This window comes from Bubalus kerabau, chromosome 3 (assembly GCF_029407905.1).
Source record: "Bubalus kerabau isolate K-KA32 ecotype Philippines breed swamp buffalo chromosome 3, PCC_UOA_SB_1v2, whole genome shotgun sequence".
NCBI classification, from domain to species: Eukaryota; Metazoa; Chordata; class Mammalia; order Artiodactyla; family Bovidae; genus Bubalus; species Bubalus kerabau.
Genome location: NC_073626.1, coordinates 736,604 through 760,382, shown reverse-complemented (window position 1 = coordinate 760,382; position 23,779 = coordinate 736,604). Strand labels below are relative to the sequence as shown.

At 58.6% G+C, this 23,779-nt stretch overlaps 1 protein-coding gene across 1 annotated transcript; it reads right to left on the bottom strand.

Annotated features, from left to right (window-relative positions):
• Window positions 1-1,789: 1,789 nt before the first annotated feature.
• FOXF2 (forkhead box F2) lies at window positions 1,790-6,609 on the bottom strand. The gene is made up of 2 exons (XM_055574509.1): window positions 5,448-6,609; window positions 1,790-2,652 (listed from the first exon to the last, which is right to left on the bottom strand). The coding sequence occupies exons 1-2, from the start codon at window positions 6,607-6,609 to the stop codon at window positions 2,486-2,488; spliced, it is 1,329 nt and encodes a 442-aa protein (XP_055430484.1). The 3' UTR covers window positions 1,790-2,485.
• Window positions 6,610-23,779: the final 17,170 nt, after the last annotated feature.

Here is a 23,779-nt window from a genome sequence, read left to right as displayed (position 1 = left end):
CTCAGACGAGGTTTAGCATTTTTAACAATTATTCATTTGCACTTGGTTCTGGCTGTGCTGCGTCTTCCTTGCTGCATGTGGCTTCGGTGGTTGCCCCATGGCGCATGGGATGCTCCCGGACCAGGGATCAGACTCCCGTCCCCTGCATTGGCAGGCGGATTCTCAACCACTGGACCACCAGGGAAGAGCCGGGGTCGAGCATTTTTAGTGATAAAATGTTTTAAAATTGAGGTCTGCACACTGCTTTTGGACACAACGCTATTGGCCTCTTGACAGGCCCCAGCAGCGTGCACACATAACTTTTACCTGCCCTGGGAAACTAAGAGTTTACGCGACTCACTGTGTTGCAGGATTTAGTTTAAGCCGAGCCCACTGTATCTCTGAGGTCTGTCTACGCGGATCTGCGGCAGGACCGGCGGCCTCACGTCAGAGGAGTCGGAGGAAAAGCACCAGAACGGCCACTTGGGGCGCCGCGGACCCCGCATCCCGGGCGCCGGCCGGCTCTCACCACAAGGGGGCGCGCTGGGCTCGCCGGGCCGGCCGCAGCCCTCCTCGCATGTCATTCTCTGTATAAACAAGTTACGTGCAAGTGTTTAGGATATAAATTACGACCATGCCGGCTGCCTTGCAAGGAATGTAAACACAGCACTGTGGTCGGAGCAGACTCTGAAACTGACTTCATAATTTATAGCAGGCCCCCGAGTAGCTCAGAATAAAAGGGGGAGAAAAATCCCTATTTGACTGCAAAGATGATAAAGCAGACACAAAAAAATGTTTAAATCACAGCGAGATTTTGGAAAATATAGAAAGGAAGCCTCAGGATTAGGCAGACAGTTAGGACTTTGTAAAACAAGATGTTAAACTGAGACTGTCTTTGGACTGAAAACTGACTCGGCATGCAAGTCTCCGGGTGGGAGATGTCCACCCCAGGGTATCGGGGGCCTGGTGACCGACCGGGGGACAGCTTGCAGGAAGTGGGAATCCAAGGTGAGTCCTCAAAGTGGACTCAGCACCTGGAGAACCTCTGCCTCGCTCAGGGGTCTGCAGGCTGCTCGGACCTCAGGGCTGGCCGGCACCAGGCCCTCTGCCCAGGCTGGTCTCCTCTCTTGGTCCAGAAGTTCTCAGCCCGGCCTTCAGCATCTGTGACTGGGAAGGCCTGGAAACCAAGCAAGAAAGGAAATGGCCAAGAGGGAATCCCAAGGGAAACCACGGCTCCCTGGAGAAGGATGGATGGGACCAGAGAGGCAGACTGGGGCGGCACGTGGGGGCCGACCTCTGTGCCCCGAACTGGGGGTGGACACATGCCTCATCCTGCTGCTGTCCCTGATGCCGGGACTGCCCACACCCTCCTCACCTTCCCCTCCGGACACAGGGATCTGACGGCCACCCAAGGAAGCAGGGCCTGTGTCCTGGGCACCTGCCCTCTGCTCGCAGCCCGAGGAGGGCAGCCCAGCCCAGCCGGTGGGGAAGCGAAAGCACGGTGCAGAGGCCGGGCACTTGGGAAGGACAGCGAAGGGCAGGGGCACCTGGCTTTCCTTTAAGCTCCTTTCACCTTCTGGTTTCGGTTTGGCCAGAAAGAGCGAGGATGAAGCAAAGAAATAACAGAAAACGTTTCTTCTTCCCTTTCTCTCCTGAGAAGACCCACAATCAGAACCTGGCCTGCGTTACTCAAGGCACAGACCCCACACCACGCCAATTACACAGCTTAGAAAAAAAATCCTGCCCAGTGTAGAGTTGCATCGTCCTGGCGATCAGATGCCCATGGAGGAGAGAGGTCCCCCCCGGCAACTATTTGTTATATACATTTTATTGAAAAAATTGTACATCAAAATAGTTTGGCAAACTGTAAAAGTATACATAAGTGCAAATATATCCTCCTTTTAAAATACAAGCAAAGTGTGAGTATACACGAAGATCATAAAAATATCTTTAAACTATGGTGGTAGAAACAGCCTTGTAAAAACGTTGTATTGTCACAATACTGGAGACCACGTTTCTTAAACTAGACACATCATTGCTAAATACTTTCTTGATAATGTTCTTTGGCACCTGGATCCAAAGGTAGTGTTTGGCAAAATACAGCTCTCCCACTGAGCCAGGCAACAAGATGACGCTCTCTTGGAATCTTGTGCTGGGCACTGCCTTTTTTAAAAAAAGAGCACACACATTTTCCATAGACAAAGAAAAACACATACACACACAGCCCGTCTGCCTGTTTCAGACCCTGATTACTGAAGGCAATGAAGATCCCAGAGTTCCACATTTGTGTTTTCTGCGTGGTAAGTTTTCACCATCTCCCGTCGCTGGGAGCCTGCGTGTGTTTGGGGCATTACCTCACCGGGGGTTGTCCTCCTACCAAGAGTGGACAAACGTCAATGCGTGACGCTCACCTGGGGTCTCCAAGTGACTGGCATGGCCACGCTGGGAGTCCACCTCGGTCATCGCCCGGGGGCAGCGGGGGCCTGGGCTGGCCCCCGCCCTGCGTTCACATGACACAGGGCTTAATGTCCTGGCAGACGCTCTGGTGGTGGTGGTGGTGGTAGTAGGGGCCGCTGGCAGAGGGGTGGAAGGAGGAGATGCCGTTGAAGTTGAGGACGAAGTCTTTCCTGTCGCACACAGGCGTGGAGTGGTGCTGGTATCGAGGGAGCCCCACTGAAAGGGGAGAGAAGAGAAACGCTCTTCAGAAACGTTTGCTCCACTAGGGCGCGGCCTGTGATTCTTAAAATTGTCCTTTAACATGCATCTCTTTTGACTCCAAGCGGGTGGGCCTGTCTTTCTATTGCTGAAAACCTGGGAGAGGAAACCCAGCCCCAGAATGTCTGAGTTTCAAGCTTTGGCCACAGGATGACTCTGGAATTCCGGTTTGCTATTTGGTTTTGAGGGGCCCACAAACACGGAGCACAGGCCGCTTACCCAGAAGTCAGGCTCTCCGTTCCTGAGTTCCTGTTAATCCTGGAGGCCGGAGGGGCTCTAACAGCCACCGGCCCGGGCCCTGGGCACTGGCCCTAGGGCTCCCGTCCCAGAAACACCACGGGCTCCCTCGCTTCTGGTTTCCAGCCCCCGCCCCGCATTATTTCCCAAACAACTGATCGCCAGGCAGTGGCAGGAGGAGCCGAGGGGGCAGAAAACACTGGCGGGGAGAGGGGCCGGGAGAACGCGCCCATCCCAGGGTCGTGCCTCTAGACAGGGGAGAGCCCAAGGACAGGGCCTGCCCTTGGGCGAGGGCTCGGCCGCGGCCCCTCCCCCGCGCCGGGAGCCCCTGGAGCGCCGGGCCGGCCCGCAGCCTCTTCCCGGACCTGAGGCCGGCCTCCTGTCGCCGACTTTTGCTTTTGCTTTCTCGGCGCCTCCGGCCCGGGGGGCGCAGTTGGCTGGGGGGTCCAGGGGCAGGCCTCTCAGGCCCAGCTGGGCTAGGCCTGCTCCCTGAGGCCTCTCCAGCCTCCCGCGCTGGGGAATCCGCAGCCCTCGCCGGTGCCCGGCGGGCGGTTCTCCGCGCGCACACCCTAACCCGCGGCCCGGCGCCTCGCCCGGTCGCCCTGCGCTTGCGGAGCCGCCCGGCAGCCCCGTGGCCAGAAGCTCGGCCCATGTTCGGCGTCGGGCGGCGCCGACTGCGGCCCACCGCGCGCCCAGACGCGAGTCCCTGCGGCCGCGCAGGTGCTCCCGCCCCCGGGCTAAAGCACCTGGCGGCGCCGCTTCCCACGGCTCTAATCCGCGGCCCCGTGTGGCGCTTTGATGAGGCCGAGGCCGAGGGGCCTCCTCGAGCACGCCGGCCTGGGTCTCCCGGGGCGAGCTGGGTGCGCGCTCCGGGCCCTTTCTCGGCCTCCCTGCTCCACTCGCAGCCCCGGGTTCCTGAGGGACCTGGCTCGGGAGACGCCTGCCAGGCCGCGGGGAAGAGCGTTGGCGGAGGCGAGGGTCAGGGCACTGGAGGGGCGGTGGGGGTGAGAAGGGCGAAGCAGAGCGTCCAGGCTGGCCAGGGACTCCTCAGGCCGCAGACTCGGCCCGAAGGGCGCGCGAGCCCTGGGGCTTGGGAGGCGGAGTCCCTTCTCCCCTAGAGGGGCTGTGCCAGCCGGTCTCCGCGCTTCTGGGACCTGGGCGCGCCTGGTGTGCGGGGCGGGACGAGGGTGGCCTCTCAGAATGGTCAGAAAGCTCTGTCTGCGCGATTTGGAAAGTTTAAGGAAGTGTTTCAGGCCAACAGCGAGGCCTCGGGGTGCAGGTGGTGGCCTAGCGGGCGGCTGGAGCGGGGACCCGGGAGGAGAGGCCGCGGCGCCTGCAGGCGAACCGCTGGGCGGGAGAGCGCAGAGCGCGCCGCGCGCCCGGCGCTGATTGACAGCCAGTCCGAGGGGGTTAAAGAAAATAAGAGCGGAGGGTCGGCTGTGTTGGTTACTTGTTGAAATTCCCATAAAACTGAACAAGACTCCGCTCTCAGTGGGTTGAGTCAGGCTGGAATCCTCTCCGGTGTGGTCCGCCCAGACGGTCTTTGTTTAGTTAACCTCTGAGACCCGCAGTTAAAAGGCCTATTCGGGAAACTTCACCGTCCGGGGAACCAACATCTTTTGCCCATTTCTGGGCTTCCTCTCTCCCTGACGCTCTGCTCCCACGCCGATGCACGAACGTACAATGCAGGCGTGTCAGCCTGGAAACCCTCTTCCAGTTGGGGTGGGTATGGGTCTGCTCCAGCCCCGCTTGCCCTGCACACCAGCGTGCCGCAGAGGGGTTAATGCGAGGTTTATCTCCACGGTCCCCATAAACCTGGCTAAATATTCAAATTCCCTCCTCCACCCCTTCTGTCCCCTCCCACCTCTCACCGCCTTAGGCAAGTCAATAAATTTTCATAATCTGCAACCAGCACAGTTTACACGAGCAACACTGCAAGTGGGGCCCAAGGGCAGGCCTTTCTCAGGGAGCCCCCTGGGCCCTGGGGCCTGCGGGCCTGGGCCGCACCAATGTGTCATCGACTTGGGCCCACTGAGGGGAGGCCGGGGCGCCGCTCCTCCCTGGCCACACGTCCCTCCTGTGATGGTCCCCCGACCCCTCTGTTCCTGGAGGCCCTGTCTCCCTGCTCCGGACGCCTCTCAGCAACGGCCCAGTGCAGCCTACCCCGTGCACTCCTGGGGACACAGCGTTTACTCTCAGGTGAAAGCACAGCAAAACCTACTTTAAAAGACAAAAGAAAGCAGCCACGGCGCCCTGGTCAAGGTCCCCTAAGCGCAAGCCTTCTCCCTCGGGCAAGCCAGGCCTGAGCTCTGAGCCCTGCAGCCTGCGGAGACTCTGGACACCGGCGCTTCCTTCCCTCCTGGAGGGGTGGAAACTCCGGAGGCCCGGCGGGGGCCAAGGGTGTCGGGGAGGCCCTGTCACCCCACCCTCTCCAAAAGGGCGCCGGCGTTGCCCAGGCCTCGGCGGCCAGAGCCGGGAGGCCAGAGGCAATGGCCCGCGGCTAGGCAGCACGTTACCTGGGAGGTCCTCGCGGGCGTTTTGATGCAGGTAACTCTGCTCCAGCGAGTAAGAAGACATGCTGCTGTGCAGGCCTGCGGGGGCCGCGGGGGTGCTGCCCGGCGTCAGGGCGGGCGGCTGCTTGAGGTAAGGCGAGGCGCCGGGAGAGCTCCAGTGCGCCGCGGGGCTGGTGTAGGGCGAGTGGCACTCGATGGCGCTCGCCACGGCCGGGGACGAGGGCACGGGGCTGCTGCTGCTGTCCGGGCCGTAGTCCCCGCCGCCGCCGCCGCCCCCAGCCGCGCCGACGGCCCCGGGCCCGGCGGGCACCGGGCAGCTGGCCATGTAGGTGGAGCCCGGGTTGGGCGACATGTGCGGGACGTGGTGGTGGTGGTGGTGGTGGTGCGGGTGTGCGTGGCCCGGGGCGCCGGCGCCCGCGTCGTAGCCCGCCGACATCATGTCGAGGCCGCCGTAGCCGCCCTGCCCGTGGCAGCCGAGCGGCGCCGACGGGGGCGCCTGGAAGTCGAAGCCCTGCGGCAGCAGCGAGGCCCCGAAGCCCAGGCCGCTCACCACGCGGTGGTACATGGGCTTGAGCGCCTGGCACTTTCGCCTGAAGCCGCGCGGCCGGCGGCGGAACGAGCCCTCCTCGAACATGAACTCGCTGGCCGGGTCGATGGTCCAGTAGTGACCCTTGCCCGGCCGCCCGAGGCCCTTGGGCAGCTTGATGAAGCACTCGTTGAGCGAGAGGTTGTGGCGCACGGAGTTCTTCCAGCCCTGGTAGGCGCCGCGGAAGAAGGGGAAGCGCGCCTGCAGGAACTGGTAGATCTCGCTGAGCGTCAGGCGCTTGGCGGGCGAGCTCTGGATGGCCATGACGATGAGCGCGATGTACGAGTAGGGCGGCTTCTCCGGCCGCCGCAGCCCCGCGCTCGCCTTCTTGGCGCCCCCGCCGCCCGCGCCCGGGCCCGCGCCGCCGCCCGCGCTCTTGCAGGCGTTCGGGGCCGCGCCGGCCGAGGAGGCGGCCGAGGACGAGGACGAGGACGACGAGGCGGCCTCCAGGGCGGCGGCGGCGGGCGGCGGGCTCATCAGGGCGGCCTGCAGCGCGCTGGGGCCCGGGCTGCGGGCGCGGCGGAGCGGGGCCGGCGGCGGGCGCGGCGGGGGTGGCGGCGGCCCGCCCTCGGAGGTCATCGGGCGCCCGGGAGCGGGGCCGGGCGGCGGGGGCGGGCCCGGGGCCGGGCGCGGGGGCGCGGGAGCGCGGGCGGCCCAGAGGCCGGGCGAGCGCCCTAGCCCTCCGCCCGGGCTGCAGCCGCAGCCGCTGCGAGCCAGCGCCTCGCCGTCGCCTCCCTCAGCCCTGCCGGCGCTTCTGGCCGAGGCCGCGGGCCGCCGGCGGCGCCCGGCGCATCCCTCCCCGGGCCTCGGGCCCGGCCTGCGCGGCGGCCTCCGGGCCGCGGAGCCGGAGAGGCCGGGCGGCTGCGCGGGCGAGCGGCGACCGCGGCCGGGACCCCGGGGACGAGCCCGACGTCTCCCCTCAGGAGCGCGGCTCGCTCTGTCTCTCGGACTTCCTCCTCCCGCGCCTCCCCCGTCCCCCCACCGCCCGCCCCCTCCTCCCCGCCCCCCCGGAGGGCGCGCGGGGCCGGCGCTCACTCCTCCCCCCGCCGCCGCCGCTCCCTCGCTTATCTCGCTCCTGGCTCTCCGGGGTCCCCCTTGGCCTTTTAATGCCTCTGCCGAGCGCTCGCCCTGTCCCCCACCCACCCCCTTGCAAGCCTAGGGATCGCACCCCGGCTCACATTTGCCTTGGAAGACACCGCCGCCCCCGCCCCGCAGAACCCGACCACCTAGACTTTAGGGAACCTCCTTTCTCTCTGCCCCCGACAGCACCCCTGTCGCCCATCCCGGAGCCAAGCGCCCCCGGCGGCGCGGCCCACCCGGCTCCTCCCCTCCCCTCCCCTCCCTTTCCCCTCTCCCCCCACCCCCCTCCCCCTCTACCCCTTCCCCCCGCTTACCCCCCTCCCCGGGCCGGTCCTCTGCCGAGTGTGCGGCCGCCGGACCTCCGTAGCCGCTGCCCCTGCGCCCGCGCCGACGCCGTCCGCCCGCCGCGATCAGAGGCTGCCGAGCCCCCGCCGCGCGCCGGGCGCCCGACGCCCAGAGGTAACGCGCCGTCCCCGCTCGGGCCCGCCCTGCAGCCCCCGCAGCGGCGGCCAAGGCCGAGGCCCGGCCCGTGGAGACTCTCCTTTCAGGTCGGAGAGGACGCCTGTTTGCATCTGTCTCCACTTCCTTTCGTTCCCACTTGAGAGTTTGTACAAAATGCAGGAAGAAGGCCCTGAGGAGTGACAGGAGTGAGGTGGCCGGGTTTGTTCTCTGTGTCGAAGCGGGTAGGCTGCTGTCACCGGCTTGACACCCCGGGCCCCCGCGCCGCCCCCGCCGGCCCGCGAGCCCCCTCGAAGCTGCCCCCCAGGGACAGAGCTCCACCCAGCGTGGCCGGTCCTCTTCCAGCTAAGCAAGAGGCAGGCCGGGACGCACTCCCAGTGAGCCTGGACCGTTAGTTTCTGGATTACACGTGCAGGGACTGGGCTGGAAGGGGGGGCCGGGGTCGGAGGCCTGGGAGCCGCTGGGGCCACAGAGGGATGATGGGGGTGCCCGGAGCGGGTGCTGCAGACCGCGGACCGCAGGGGAGGCAGGGCTGCTCAGAAGGGACGGCTCAGCGGGGCGGAGAGAAAGAGAGGTGGTGCAGGGTCCCAAGAACGTGGCGGCCAGAGCCGCCCGGCTGGAACAAGCCCGAGGCGGGCCCTGGGGCTACCCCAGGTCTGCGGGCGGCCCTGAGCCCAGGGCTGCTCCCGGCTGAGCGCGCCGGTGGGGCTGGAGGAGGGAGACGGAGGGCGGGAGGGGAGGCTGGGGGCTGGGCTGGGCTGGCCCCAGACAGTGACCTGAAGTTGAGTGGAAGCAGGCTTTTTCCATCAAACCCTGCCTGGATACCACACACAGAGGCCGAGTGTCAGTTTACTGCCCTGAGCCCGGCTCCTTTTCCCTAAGCTCCGCTGTAATTAGACAAAGAAAACCTAAATTAGCTGAACAGGCGTCGACAGCTTCCTCCAGAGCACCCCTGGTACCTACATGGGAATGTGTCCGAAAAGGGCTTGATTGTAGCCGAGAGTCAGCTAAGAAAACACGGCCCAAATGAACTCAGTTTACCGCTCATTTCCAACAGAAAAAAGAAACAAGCCGCTCTTTTCCGGATGGGATGTTTTGCTTGAGATGGGGAAGGGGCTTTGCAGTTGTTTCCACTTCTAAGAATTCCTTTCTGAGTGACTGGTGAGCGTCTTTTTTTTTTTTTCCCCTTTTTGATAGGGGCCCATTAATTTCACGGTGTTTTTTCTCTTACCCCTTTTGTCATTTTACAGGGAATAACTTAATTACAAGTAAAAGTGGAAGTATTCAATAAATAGTGTGTTTACTAAATCAATGCTTTAAATGTCTGAAAAATAATGAAATACAGTAGGAACTGAGTGAGAAAAGGATATCTGAAAGGAGCTCCCCTGTGTGTGTTTGTGTGTGTGTGTGTGTGTGTGTGGCAACTGGCACAGCTGAGAAGCACAGGGACAAGGAAGGCAGTCATCTCCTTTGGAGCTGGGAGTGGTAGGCAGTGGATTTGGGGAAAATTCAGTAAGCTGATGTGTCACTGGCTCACCTCTCTGATTTCTGCACCTGGAATTCTGGGTCCCTTGGATCTCAGGTCCTAAAAGCTTTTAGGATCCAGAGAGTGAAGAAAAAGCACCAACCCTAAAACCAGGACAAAGTTAGTGATAACCTTGCATACCAGTAGTTCTCAGTTTGGGAGTCTTTTTGAGAATATGATGGAAGCTATGGAGCCTTCTTCCAGAAAAAATATTCTCAATTTGCCCAGGATTTTAGACGGTTCATGGATACTCATTAAAATAAATACTATACATTTTTTGGCTTCTACCAACTTATCTGCTTAAGTCATCAACAGTTTTTAAAACTCCTTTGCCATCTAAATGATGGTGCTTTCCATTTTACCTAAACCCTCTGAACTTGCAAGATACACCCTCCTGCAGCCTGGGGAGAGTCCTAGGAGGCCAGGCAGATGCTGGGGAGGCAGGAGGCTTTGGGCAGCAGGTCTGCAGACCTGGGCCCCCTCCCCAGGGTCTCAGTGCTGCCCTGTGCTCCAGGACCTTCCGGAGGTTGGGGCCCCTCATAGTTATCTGAGCAGCAAGGGGCTCCTCCTCAAACCTCTTTCCTGGAGCTCTCCCTTCTGCCTTTGGAAGCCGTTCCATATGTTCCTTGTAGGTTTCACTGCATTCATCTCATGTGACCCTCAGGTGGTCCTCTACCTTCCCCTTTAGGGATAAGGAAACTGTGGGCCCAGAGGTCAGATAATCAGTCACCTGTGGACAAGTGACAGACCCAGCCGGAGCTCAGGTCCGGGGTCTCAGCCCAGTGCTGCTGCCACTGCCGGGCAGCAAAGCCTCCGGGAACTTTAATTACTGTTTTATACACATCTCCTGGGTGCGCATCATGCAATACCAATTATGTCAAACTCTGTCCCCGGTAGGAATACCTGAATTTCTGTGTGGCAGATGGTTGAAAAGGAAAGTTGTGTTTGTTTCTGAAATAGCCTTGCTCAGGAGGCTTCCGTGTTTCCAAGCTCTTCCTGATAGACTTTCACCATCTTATAAACAACAAAAGTCTTGACTTCTATCTTAGGGGAAGGAAAGGTATGGTTCCTTAAAATGAGTACAGATCCGACCAGGCACTCCTCAGTTAACCAGAAATAGCGGGGTGCCCCGGGTCCCCTCCGCATCCCCAAAGCTGACCCCTCTCGGGTTGACTGTCTCCATCTGGGCTGTGGGTTCCTTTCTGCTGCAAACCCCAAGGTCCCACCCCCTGCCCCAGCGCAGGGGAATGTAAACTTTGGGAAGCCTGTGTTTCTCTGATTTTGTTCTATAATCGGCATTTTATTCTAGGAAATCTCTTCATTATTGTGGTTTAAGTTTTATGTTCTTAGCATGCTTCTCAGCTGCGTGGGTTTTACATGAGATGGCTTAGACTAAACCAGCTACCCACCGGAGACGCACCCATACCGCCCTGCTTTCGGCCCTCTGAGACCTCCATCACCAGCACCCTGGTCCTGGGCCTGCCCTCCCTTCCCTGCCTAGGGAGTCACCGTTGCCCGATTCCCATGGAAAGTGACCACCCGCCCAGCCTGTGCTTTGGTGCACAGCTAAGGTGGCCGCTCCAGAGGGCAGGGCCGCCCAGGGAATGAGCCTGTGTGAGGAAGCGTCCCAGAGGCCCATCTAAAAACTCTGATTTACAAGAGAAAGTCTGGCCCCAAGGCCAGGAGGAGGCGCCGGCTGTGCTTGGAGAGGGCACCTGGGTCTGAGCGGCAACAGCGGGAATTTTACACCCCTGTCTGCTGGCCTTCCTCGGCCCAGAGCGCCAGACCTCCAGGTTTGAAAGCCAGTCACCCAATTCCCAATGTTTATTTAGATAGATTCTTCCGCTCTCCAAAGCTCGTGTCCCAGCGGGCAGGACGCTTTTACAGCCACCTTCCTGAATCCATGGGTGGGCCCCAGATCCGCAGCCCTGGCAGTGGGTGGGGGGCAGACTTGGTCACTCTCTTGGCTGATGGGCGGTGCCTGGGAGGAGGGCAGGGGTCCCGCATCTTCCATCCCTGCAGTGCCCGTGCTTCTAGGCCCCCCTACACTGGGAAACGCATCTCTGGGGTGCTTCTGGGAGCTGGCCCAGACGCCCACCGGCCCCAGCTTGCTGCAGCTCCACAGTGGACCAGCCTTGGGTCTCTCCCCGACGTCCTGCTGTGTTCATTGCGGGGGGAGGGCAGGGCTTGAGCAGTGTTCCTGTGGCAGGGGTGGTCATCCCTCCCAGGGGTGGGAGCTCTGACGCCCCCAAAGAAGAGGAAGGGCAGTGCTGGAACACACACTAGGTGTCCGTCTCCTAAGGGGGCGGCTCCAGTACGCTTCCAGTGGTGAAGCCTGTCCCAGGCATTCCCAGTCTTGGGAGAAAACAGGAGGAACAAGTGGGGTGCTGGAGCCCTTCTGCAAGATCATTGAGGGTCAGCTTCGGGGGCTGGGAAGGAGCCCCGCTGATGAGATGAAGACCTGGAGCCGGGCTGTGTCCGGGGAGCGGGCCGAGAGCGCCCTGAACGCCCTACATCCCTTCCCGAGCCCACCCTGCTGGGCCCCTCTCACCCTGCTTCTTCGTCCCCAGGCTCCGGGGGGAAGCAGCAGGCACGCTGGGCGGGGCGGGCTGGCGGGCGGGCTAGGCCCAGAAGGAAGGAGGGTGGGCGACCAGGACTGCGGAGGCAGCGAGCAAAGGCGTTCGCGCTGGGAGGTCGCAAGACCGCTAGGGAGAGACCGAACCGGTCCGCGGCAAGGCCGCGAGCCTGGGGCGCCCTGGCGGTCCCAACCCCACTCGAATCAGGGTTTCTTCCCGCGTCTGGCTCCTGCCCTCCCCTCCTGCCTTCCCTTCCCCCCAGTAAATAAATATCTCCCCGGGCAGCGAACCCCGCGTGCTGGTTCGCGATGGATCAACTTCCTGGAGCATCAAAACCGCCCTTCTGTCTCCCCGCTGCGCTCAGGATATGGGGCGCTCTCACTTCTCTTCAAAAAAGGAAACGTAGCTCTTCCAAAAATATAAATCAGCTCTGACGTCCAAATATTTCTTTTGTCCTTCAGCATCCTCTGCACGGATAAATAAAGCGTGCTCGGCGCCCAGCGCCGACTCGGGACCTCTGGGCGCCCAGACGCCGCCTAGGTCCTAGGAGCTGCCTTTCAGGAGCCTTCCCTCCAAAGGTCCCCCCATTCCCGCCCTCCCCCGCCTCAGCCAGGCAGAGGGTCCCCTTCCGGAGGCGGCCTGACCTCGGTGACCCGCGAAGCCTGCTGGAGGGGGAGGGAGTGCTAGCTAGTTCTGGGACAGGGGCCCGGGAATGCACCCGAGGCCTTGCGTGCTAGACAAGCCCCGAGGCCGCCTCCCCAGGCCCACCTGGCCTTCGAGGTTCGAGTCTTCCCTAGAAGGGAGCGGCCGCTGGCTCCCCAGCGCGGTTCCCACCCCCAGGGCCGCCGCCTCTTCCAGGCAGGCCCAGAGGGCGTGGAGACAGACATCTCCGAGGACGGCGGCCTCTCCGCGGCTTGGTCCCAGGGGTTCCCAGCCCGTCCAACGTCCAATGGTTGGACCCGCTTCAACCTTACCTGCCACCTTCCCGATTTGGGAGAGGTGTCAGGTTTTTGGCTGGGGCTCCCAAGTGAAATCTATACCAAGGAAAGCATCGGGCAGCAGGGCGCTGGACAGGCGCTGGGAGGGTAGCAGCAGGGCACCGCAGGCTGCCTCAGCCTGTGTCCCTGACACCCCGGTGCGGGGACCCTCCAGCCTTTCCGCTGCCCCCCGAACCCCCCCACCCACCCCGGTGCGGGGACCCTCCAGCCTTTCTGCTGCCCCCCCGAACCCCCCCACCCCGCCCCGGAAATCACCCCGCAGCGCCCACGAGGTGCAGCCTGAAGGCGTTGGTCCAGGCAAGGCGTCTCCACCTGCCTGGGCCCTCCCCGCCTCGGCCGGGAGGCCTCCGGGCTGCGTGATGGGGGCTGTTCTCCAGCCCCCCTTCTCCAGGGGGGTCTTTATTGATGAGCTGCCTAGAAACTCCCGCCCGAAACGCCCCAGAAGGGTTTAGACGATCCATCACCCGCCACTTCAAGAATGCTTCCTCCCTTTCAAACAATCCTCGCACACCAGACGGGCTGCGATGGGGCGGGGCGCGCACTTGAAAAAGGACAGCCAGAAAATCAACGTCCAAACCCTCCCACAGCCTTTCGGAAACAGGGACTCGGGCCAAACATCCCTCCGGATGATTTACGCGGCCCGGTGGTCCCAGACCCCGACCGTGGACCCTTCTTGTGCGTGCAGCGCGAGGCCAGCGCGTGCGCGCGTCTCCGCGGGGCGGTTCGAGTTTTAGGGGAAGCGCTTTCCATCTCGGGGTTCAGGGCAAAAGGAGAACCCGGCCTGGCGGTCACGGTGTCCTTGCTGGTGAGAGAGGTGGGCGGCAGAGGGCAGGCACGGTTTTCTGGAGCCGTCACTAAGTGCCACCCTCCGAGAGAGGGGTTCCGGGGGTCTCGGGGTCGCGGGCTACCGCCCCTCCCCCAGGCGCGCGCAAGTTCCTCTAGGTTCCGCCGGGTGGCGCCAGGCGCTCGGGAATCGCGGGGCCCGCTGCGCCCCGACACCGCCATTGCCGCCCGCCGCTCCCGCCGCCCCGGACCCGCCGCCCCCGATCTTCCCGCTCAGCCTGCCGCCCCCGACCCGCCGCCCGCAGCCGGTCGCCCCCGACCCGCCTCCCGCAGCCCGCCGCCCCCGACCCGCCGCCCCCAGCCCGCCACCCTCGACCCGCAGGGCCCAGGCGACTGAGTCCGGCGCTCGCCCCCTCGGACTCGGACTCGGTGGCCACCTTAGGACACACCCTGCTTTCCAGACCCCTCACGCGTTAAGGCAGAAGACGGCCCGTCAAACGCTCGGGACCCTCCGTGGAAACGAGCTCTGCCTTGCGACCCAGCTGGGTCTGCAGAAGAAAGTCAGGCTTCGGGTTGGCCCCTCTGGTTTCCCGCCGCCAGGAAGGGGCCGGGGCGGCCCGCCTGGAGCTCTGGCCACCGAGGTCTAGCAGAAAACAAGCGACAAACAGACCCCCGGCCGGACACTGGACAAGCCAGTCGCTTCGTCCCCGCGCCCGGGAAAGCGCTTTGCGCACTGAATGGCGGCGAGAGACTGCAAGACCGTCTCTTGTTGTCTGGGTCTAAGTGACAGGAAGAGAAGTTGGCGTTTATTATTTCTTCTTTTTACTAAGGAAAGCACCCTACATTTGTCCTGGCAAAATGCAGAAGGGAGTTTTTGGGGTCCTTTGGGGCAGGCTGCATACGTGGAGTGGGAGGTAACAGGCAGGGCAGTGGTGGGCTTGGGAGTCAAGCTGTCACCACCGGCCTTCGTCTGTGACACCGTAGGGGGGTGGGGGGGGGGGCCGAGCTTCACATTTTAGGAGATAAGAAGGCTTTCTCCATCTAGTCTGACTTTTACTTAAAAATTCCTCAAAATTAACTTTATTCAGGTATACCTTACACAAAATAAGGGCTTCCCTTGTGGCTCAGCTGGTAAAGAATCCGCCTGCAATGCGGGAGACCTGGGTTCCGTCCCTTGGTTGGGAAGATCCTCTGGAGAAGGGAAAGGGTATCCATACCAGTATTCTGGTCTAGAGAATTCCGTGGACTGTATTGTCCATGGGGTCGCAAAGTCAGACATGACTGAGTGACTTTCACACACAAAATAAAACACACCCATTTAAATGAAGAGGTTGTGTTTTTATTCTCATATTTTTTCTTACTAAAAGTTCCAGAAGTGGAGGGTGTATCGTAAGCCATCCCTCAACACCCATCATCTCGATTTCCATTTCTTGCTAAGATATTTCGGAGCAAATACAAACACGGTGTTTTAAAAAACCCCCTTATTAGTCCTCTCCACGCCCTCCAGCTCTGGCTCTCTTGTACCTAAAATTGCATTTTGGTGCAGACAGGCACCTTCCTTTGGGGACTTGGAGACCGGTTGAGATGTGTGCTTTAAAAGCACAATGCTCTCTTCTGCTGCCCTCTCCCCCAGTGACTTCCAGCCCCAAGTTTCTGGGCTTCCCTGCCTACTGAGTTGGTGAGGGGTAACAGCCTTTCCCATCACTGGTGTGTCCTTTAGCAGTGAGTCTCCGGGACACTCATTTGTGCAGTCCCCAGAGTTACCCAACACTGCCTCTACACACATGCACCAGATCATACATACAAAATTCATTTTCCTGCAAGATCACTTATGTATAAAGTGTCCTTTCACTTTATATGTGTGCAGTGTATGTGTGTGTTTATCCCAGCGGACCATACAGTGCTTTCCAATCTTACCCAGACAGTGGCCAGCTGGGAAAAACTTTTTTTTTCACATTGTTCAGAAGCGCCTGTGGAGGCTGGGGTGAGGGGGCCATGAAGGGCAGGGGGTAGACCAGAAGGCCCTAGTTGGCCTATATCCCCAAAGGCCAGTATGTATCTGATGTTAGTCAATTTGCCTGATTTTCTCCCAGTCCCCCTAACTGTACCTGGTATCTTTGTTCTCAGCCTCCCCCTTAATGCAGCCAGAGTGGGTGGGGAGAGATGTGACGTCGTAGGTGGCCTTTGACAATTGCACCTGCTCTTGGTGACGGTGAGCTCTTTTAAGTCTGTGAGCTTCAATTTCTTTTTTTCTATGTATGTAAAATGGGAATAATAAAAATTTTTAAAGTGTCTCGTCCCACAGTGACTATAAAGATGAAATAAACATTGTGAAAAAATTAACATTTCGAAATGTCTATGTATGGTTATTTTTGTCCCCACCCAGAAAAGCACTGTTTGGTTATAAGGTTCTTTGAAGACTCAGGTCCCTGGTTGCTCCCCCTCTCTCGTCAATCTCTTACGTTGCACGTTTGGTTGGGTTTTTAATAAGGAAAAGATGGGTCCTTTGTCTGCAAGTTTAAGCCCGCCTCTGCGGGCTGGGGTCTCCGGCTCTCCGGGTGTGTTCGGGCTCCGTGGCTTCACCGCGGAGAGCGAATTCTCCCCGGTGGCGGGAGGCTTCCCTGGACCAGATCTCGCGGCTCCTGGAGTGAGCTGACTCTTTCGCAGTACCCGGGACGGCGCGCACCCTTGCAGCTCGGTGGGTGGGTTCCCCGGGGCTGGCGCAGGCGGACACCGGGGCGCGGCGTGCGTATGTGTATGTGTGTGCGTGTGTGCGTGTGCGTGAGCTCTGGCAGAGGAACCCACTCGATCGAGGAGGGTAGAGAGCCAATCGTCCTTAGGATAGTGTGCCCGCAGAAAATCGAAGCACCCGCGTAAGATGCCCAGCGCGCCCGAGGCCCGGGTGTGGCGCGTGGGCTCGCGGCCCAGGGGCCGGTGGAACCTCCGACAGCGGCTCTGCACCGTGAGCGCCCGGGGAAGCCCGCAAGTGCGGACAGAAAGCGAAGCTGCGCGCTGTGCCTGGGCAAGGGGTCCTCGCCGGCGGCGGTCTCCCACCAAGCGGCGGCCCACGTTCGCGGTCTCGCAGCGGACTTTCCTCCATCCCGTCTCATCTCTCCTTTGCGAGAGGCACGGGCTCTGGGCGGTGCTGCGGGGGCGGCGAGGCAGGCGAGAGCCCTCCCGTCCGGTCTAGCCCAGCGCCCGGGCGGCGGGTGACGCCAGGCCAACCAGCTAGGCTCTCGAAGCTCTGATGGGAAAATGTAACGTGCAGTTTGAAAAGCTAATAAATATATACTAGGTCGCACATGCTATATAGCTCATTTATTTCTGTGTATCCCCAGCCCGTACGTCTTGCCATTACTTGTTTTGCGACCACGAGCAAGTTACTCATGTTTATGGACTTCTGTTTTGCCACTTCTCTCACCGGGGTCGTAATAACAGCAACGAGTTCAGACAGTCGAGCTCCTAGAACCAACAGCGCGCCGCGCGGAGGGCGCGCAGCAAACCTCGGGGATGGATTGGGCGGCGCGGACCCGCTGCCCTCGGGCCGGGGTGGGCGCGGGCCCCGTGGCTTTCCCGTAGAGGCCCGGAGCGGTGCGGGGGCGGCTAGGGACAACTGGGCCCCCGGGCCTGTCCCAGTGCCACCTGAAGTCCGGCGCTTCGTGTTAGTTTTCGTATTTAGGGTCAGAATGAAGAGTTAGAAACGCACCCCGGAGGACGGAGAGGCTGGCGCGGGACCTGCGGGCGCCAGGCCGGAGCCCGGCGCGCGGAGCAGGTGCGGCGGGCCCAGCTCCGCGGCCGATCCAGGGCCGCAGGCGCGTCGGGCTCGCGGGGCACAGCCGGTCCCCGCCTCGGCCTCCACACCCGCCGCTCCGGGCGGCCAGAGCCCTCGGCGGCCCCGAGGCGAGGTGCCCCCCGGGGCGGGAGCGCCACACGCCCGCAGGGCAAACAGGGCGGCGAGTGTGGCAGCCGGGGATGGAGAGTTTTCGTTTGCGCGCCTTCCGAGTGTCCGCGTCGGGTGATCCGCTGCGCCGTCTCCGGATACTACCGGGAAAGGACGACCGGACACGGCCGCTTTTCGGTTGTCGGCTGCGCTCCGGGCCGGCGTGGCCTATCCGCCGCGCGGGCAGGACGGCGATTCCGCGCGGAACCTCCGCCCCGGCGGCGCAGAAGGGAGAAGAGGAAGTCCCCTCTTGAGCCTCATCAAAAGCAGATTCTTTAAGTGTCTTAAGAAAAGCGGAAGGATGGGGAAATGGAGAGACGCGGCGCCTGAGGCGTCAACGGCCTTTTCAGACTCTGGCCTCTGGGGTGTCTGGCTTCTCTGCGGGTGACCGAAGGCACCTCGTCCGAGAGCGCGTTTTACCTGTAGAAACGCCTTCTCAGCTTATGGGCCACTGAAATAAATCGCGCAGATAAACTCCTAAAACAATCCGGCAGTGCCAGAACCTCTTTTCTTCACGGCGGCATTTCGTTCCTTCTTTGCATTGCTCGCTTTCGCAGCTGAAGTTTCGTCTCCAGGTCGGTGGCTTTGCAAAGTGTTTTCACACCACTCAGCCATGTGTGAACGACTCATGAAAGTGAAGTCACTCAATCCTGTCTGACTGTTTGCGACCCCATGGACTGTAGCCCACCAGACTCCTCCATCCATGGGATTCTCCAGGCAACAGTACTGGAGTGGGGTGCCATTTCCTTCTCCAGGAGCCCTCCTGAACCAGGGATCGAACCTCGGTCTCCGGCATTACAGGCAGACGCTTTATTGTCTGAGCCACCAGGGAAGTCCAAACTTTGCCCATTAATGCAGACCCGGGATACATTCAGAATTTTATTTTTCCTTTGGAAGGATAGTGCATTTTTGGAAAAAGGAAACGCAGTTCTTGTTTGGTGTTTAGCTAGTGAGAGAGAGTGGGTTGGGACTGGAGGCCCCGGGCAGAGGAGACCCAGACGTGGGAAGTGCTTGGCTTTGAAAGAGAGGGACACGCTGGACGAGTCACAGTCGCTCATTCCATCTTCAAGTCTCTGGAGTTAAAACATGCTGAGAATCTAAAAAACTGTGAGTGGTTTCCTTTCATCAACTTTCCATTCAGCAAAAGGGGCTCTGAGTGCCGGCCCCACCCCCACTGAAAGGAAACTGTTTGGGATCTGAAAATGCACGGCAAATCCCCCAGGACCGGGGTCTGCGGTGGTCAAGGGGCACTGGACAGACAGGGTTTGGGGTGGAGGCTGGTGGTGGGGCCTCTGCAGGTCTGGTGGACAGTGAGCCCCTCTGAATCTTGGCCTGAATGCATTGGGGGTCTGGCTGGTGTCCGGGAGGGGGCAGGATGGCGGCCTCCATGAGGAGCCCTTTCCAGGGGAAGCGGTTCAGTCCGCGGTCCCTGCAGCCGCTGGTCGGGTGGAGGGTGTGCCCTGGCGGTGGGCAGAGGGAAGGGCCATGTGGAGCCCGGTGAGGGGGATGGAACAGCAGCCTTTTCCTCCTGTGGCTTCTACCTGTGAACACAGAGGGGGTGGGGGCTCCTGGAAAGGGCTGAGCCTGGAGACCTTTGCATTTGTGAGTCAGTTACCAGAAAAGCTTTGCTGTGTGTTTTACGGACACAGGGATTTAAGAAAAAGGAAAAGAATGTAGATGCATCTAGCAGGTAGGTATGACTGGAAAGTAAGGGTTTGGGTTTTTTTTTTGTTGTTTTTTTTTTTTGCTTTTATTTTTCAATATTAACAAATGTATGTCTGTAGTAATGTGAAAATATTAGGTAATTTGAGGTTTCTTGATTTCATTGTAATGTATTCATTACATTACATTGTAATGTATTCACAATCCCTTTCTAACCAGGAAATTGTTTTGGAGGCCACAATTCAGTTGATGTCTGGAGCTTGGCTACCACTATAAGGTGAGGATCAGAGCTGGGCGATGTACATAGCATCCTTCAGATTCTCAGCTGAGGGGTCATTTCTCTGATTTTGAGAAGCTCAGTCACCGCATCAAAGTGACCTTCATGAAAAGTTAAAACCTTTAAGAAAAGATTTAAATTTTGAAAATTTAAATGACTTTAACAGATTCTAAATTTCCCTTTTATATGATAGCTTGCATTGTGTTTTCTTGTGACTCAGTTTGTCTTTTCTAGAGAAAGTGAACAACTTCAGTTCAGTCCAGTTCAGTCGCTCAGTCGTGTCCGACTCTTTGCGACCCCATGAATCGAAGCACGCCAGGCCTCCCGTCCATCACCAACTCCCGGAGTTCACTCAAACTCACATCCATCAAGTTGGTGATGCCATCCAGCCATCTCATCCTCTGTCGTCCCCTTCTCCTCCTGCCCTCAATCCCTCCCAGCATCAGAGTCTTTTCCATTGAGTCAGCTCTCCGCATGAGGTGGCCAAAGTACTGGAGTTTCAGCTTCAACATCAGTCCTTCCAAAGAACATCCAGGACTGATCTCCTTCAGAATGGACTGGTTGGATCTCCTTGCAGGCCAAGGGACTCTCAAGAGTCTTCTCCAACACCACAGTTCAAAAGCATCAATTCTTGGGCGTTCAGCTTTCTTCACAGTCCAATTCTCACATCCATACATGACTACTGGAAAAACCATAGCCTTGACTAGATGGACCTTTGTTGACAAAGTAATGTCTCTGCTTTTGAATATGCTATCTAGGTTGGTCATAACTTTCCTTCCAAAGAGTAAGCGTCTTTTAATTTCATGATTGCCATCACCATCTGCAGTGATTTTGGAGCCCCCAAAAATAAAGTCTGCCACTGTTTCCACTGTTTCCCCATCTATTTCCCATTAAGTGATGGGACCAGATGCCATGATCCTAGTTTTCTGAATGTTGAGTTTTAAGCCAACTTTTTCACTCTCCTCTTTCACTTTCATCAACTTAGGACATGTCTATCCTCCCATTAATCCTTTAGAGAGGGAGAGAGGCAAACACGTCTTCACCGGTTGAAACAAGGAAAGAGGAATCATTGCAAGAAGAGTAAGCCCTGAAGTCAAACAGGTTGACACCTTCATTAATAACTGGGAGTTTCAAGAGAGCAGAACATTGGAGAACGGTGAAAAAAAAATGTGCTTTAAAACCTTTGTGTTATCTAGAGCGATTTCTAGATGTGTTTCTCTGTTTGCCCAGTGACTTGTCTCCCCTCTTCCCTACTAATGACAGCATCTCACGCCCCTCCCACTTGGGGCTGGCCTGGGGCAGTCACTTGTTCTCTGTGGTTGGCCCCGTGCAGGTGTGGGCAGTACCCGGAGCCCTTCCAGGGGTGCTCAGTAAAGGTAATAAACAAGGATGCTGCTTGGGACTCCTGTGACCATCCGGTCACCTCCCCAGCTGCTTGACAGAAGCCCACTTACAGTAGACGAGGACTCCGGGAGGAAGCAGAGGAGCCGGACAGCTGTGTGCTGACCTCACTGCTGGGGGCGCTGGCCAGACCCTGGAGCTCTCATTTCATTCCTTGGTTCTCAGACCGTTGTTAAGTACCACTCTGTGCGAGGCACAGTTCTAGGTGCTGTGCTGGGGAACATTCAGGGAGGGGACAGTCAAGGTGTCCACTTTTAAAATTTAAGTTCAAGGAAACAGACGGCAAACAATTATGTACAAGACAACCTTTCAGATAAGAGAAAAGTGAAGGCAGACTGTGAACACTTCCTGATGGTAACGCAGGAGAGGGAAAACAGCTTCCCATTTCCAGGTTCTGTGGCTGAACCCCCTGTAATAAAAGGTAAATTAACAATAGAAAGCTGAAGCTCCAATATTTTGGCCACCTGATATGAAGAGCTGATTCATTGGAAAAGACCTTGATGCTGGGAAAGATTGAAGGCGAGAGGAGAAGGGGACAACAGAGGATGAGATGGTTGGATGGCATCACCGACGCAATGGACATGAATTTGAGCAAGCTCCGGGAGTTGGTGATGGACAGGGAAGCCTGGCGCGCTGCAGTTCATGGGGTCACAAAGAGTTGGACATGACTGAATGACTAAACAAGAGAAAAAGAAAAAAAAAGAGAGAAGCAAACATAAATTCAACAACTTTTCTATGTCCTGAATACACGGGAGAGACCCAGGAAAACAGAGTCACTCCCTGAAATGGCCAAGCCTTCTGCTTGGACACCATCTTAAGCTAAAAATGAAAGAGGTTGAGGTGGGGGTCCCCAGGAAGAGCTCGGTGACAAAGAAGTGGTCCCCACTGCAGAGCCAGCCCCCACCTTCTCAGGTGATGAGCGTCTCCTGTGACTATGAGTCCTCGGCTGCCTGGCGCAGAGGGGGACACGACAAACGGAGGCTTCCCTCATCCTTCTGGAGGACTTCTAGGGTTTCAGAGCTTCTCCTGTGTCTGCCTTTTCTAGGATAATCAAAATCATCCTGGGGGTAGCATATTCTGTACTGGAGGTGATAACGAGCAGGGCGATGCAGTGGAGAAACGGACGCTGGGTAGGGGTCAGCCGTGGAGGACCTGGGGGTGTCATTGACCTGGACGTGATGGTCCAGAGACACAGCGTGGGGAGATAGGGCAGATGGAGCAGCAGAGACAAGGCCCTGAGGAGTGATCTCGGGGTGTTGAGGGTACCCAGGATCAGGGCACCTGGGCTGACGAGCCCCCACCAGGGACAGGCGTTTGGGATGAGTGAGGCATCACTGGTGGGCGGTCATCGTGTCTGCCTTCTGGGCTCTCCTTTGTTCAGGCTGTCAGCCCTCCCCCCACCAACACTCACTACTCTCCTAGGTCACATGACATCACCAAACTTCCCTTTGTGGCCACACGTCTGTCTTGCAGGATCTGAGCTCCCTGAGCAGTGATTAAACCTGGCCCTCAGTGACGAAGCATGGATTCCTAACCACCGGGAATTCCCCAGACTTTGTATAGTATAGCTTAATGGGTCACAAACCTTTATTTTAAATGTTTAATTAATGTATTTATTTGGCTGTGCTGGGTCTTCACTGTGACATGCAGGATCTTTTTCCTGTGAGATGTGAGATTTTTAGTGATGGCAAGTGAACTCTTTCTTAGTTGCAGCATGTGGGACCCAGTTTCCTGACCAGAGACAGGACCCAGGCCCCCTGCACTGGGAGCATGGAGTCCTGGCTGCTGGGCTGCCAGGGAAGCCCTGGTTACAGAGCTTTTGACTGTCATGTCCCCCCATTTTCCATGAGGCACTCATATTTTACTGGCGTACATTTGCAGATAGGCTGATTTTTTTCTCATTTTGGTCACAGAGGCACATTGTTCCTGAACTCTGTGGCACTCAAGTCTGGCTCTGTGGCTGGGGAGGATCAGTGAGGGGTTGGAGGAGACCCCGCCTAATTCGGGGCTCTCCTGACTATGGTGGGCGCATGTGCAGGTCTGGAACTCGGGCTGCTGGGGAGGCGCAGAGGGGGCCACTCTGCTGAAACGGATGGAGGTGCCCGCCGTGGTGTGATGCTGAGAGTCGAGCACAGGGTCTCAAGGACGTTGACGAGGGAGCTTTCTTGTGGTCAAGTAGGTCAGAGAGTCATGCTTGGAAATCAAAAGTGGTTTGTGAAAGGGAACCAGAAACCCATAAGGACGACCCAGGCTGCAGCAGAAACCCTTCGTAACACACTGACTCAGGAATCTTGTGTAGGACAGGCTTTGGAACTGGCTCTGTTAACAGCTCAGTGATGCCAGCAAGACCCCAGATTCTCCATCTTTCTGTTCTGCTGGCCACAGAATCCACTGCGTCCTAGAACTCGTTTATGTCATGGCTGTACGAGAGCCGTGTCTGGATCTCTGTGCTTCACGTTCAGAAAGACATGTTTGGGGAGAGTCTGCAGCAGTGGAAGGAACGTTAGCTCCCCTCCTAAATGGGAGCCAGTTTAGGGCCTGTACTTCCCTCTGTGCTGGCAGCAATCTCCCTGGAAGATCCTTCGTGGATGATCCAGCCAGTCGTGGGCAAATGCAGTGGACTGGCCCATGAAGACGCCTTCTCTGGAGTCTGAAGCGGGGCCAGTCTTCCCTAAATCACATGCTTTCACTGGATTAAGAAATGAAATCCAGGTTCTGTAAGAAGGAAGTAGGGGAAATGCATGCAGAATAGAAAGTATGTGGGAGGCTTTTAGGGTGAAAAGTGAGCGTGTCAGTCGCTCAGTCGTGTCTGACTCTCTGCGACCCCATGGACCGCAGCCTGTGAGGCTCCTCTGTCCATGGAATTCTCCAGGCAAGAATGTTAGAGTGGGTTGCCTGCCATTCCCTTCTCCAGGGACTCTTCCCGACCCAGGGATCGAACCCATGTCTCCTGCATTGCAGGCAGATTCTTTACCATCTGAGCCACGAGGGAAGAAGAACCTGAAGTAGATGATTTGAATGTCAAAGAAAATGTAGTGTGGGAGGATA

What these genes read in the sequence shown, in the direction of transcription:
- FOXF2 (XM_055574509.1), bottom strand. Translation starts at nt 6,609, where the DNA reads ATGACCTCCGAGGGCGGGCCGCCGCCACCCCCGCCGCGCCCGCCGCCG. An exon ending in CGCCCGCGAGGACCTCCCAG is followed by an intron (nt 2,653 to 5,447) that starts GTAACGTGCTGC and finishes CTCCCCTTTCAG; the next exon opens with TGGGGCTCCCTCGATACCAG.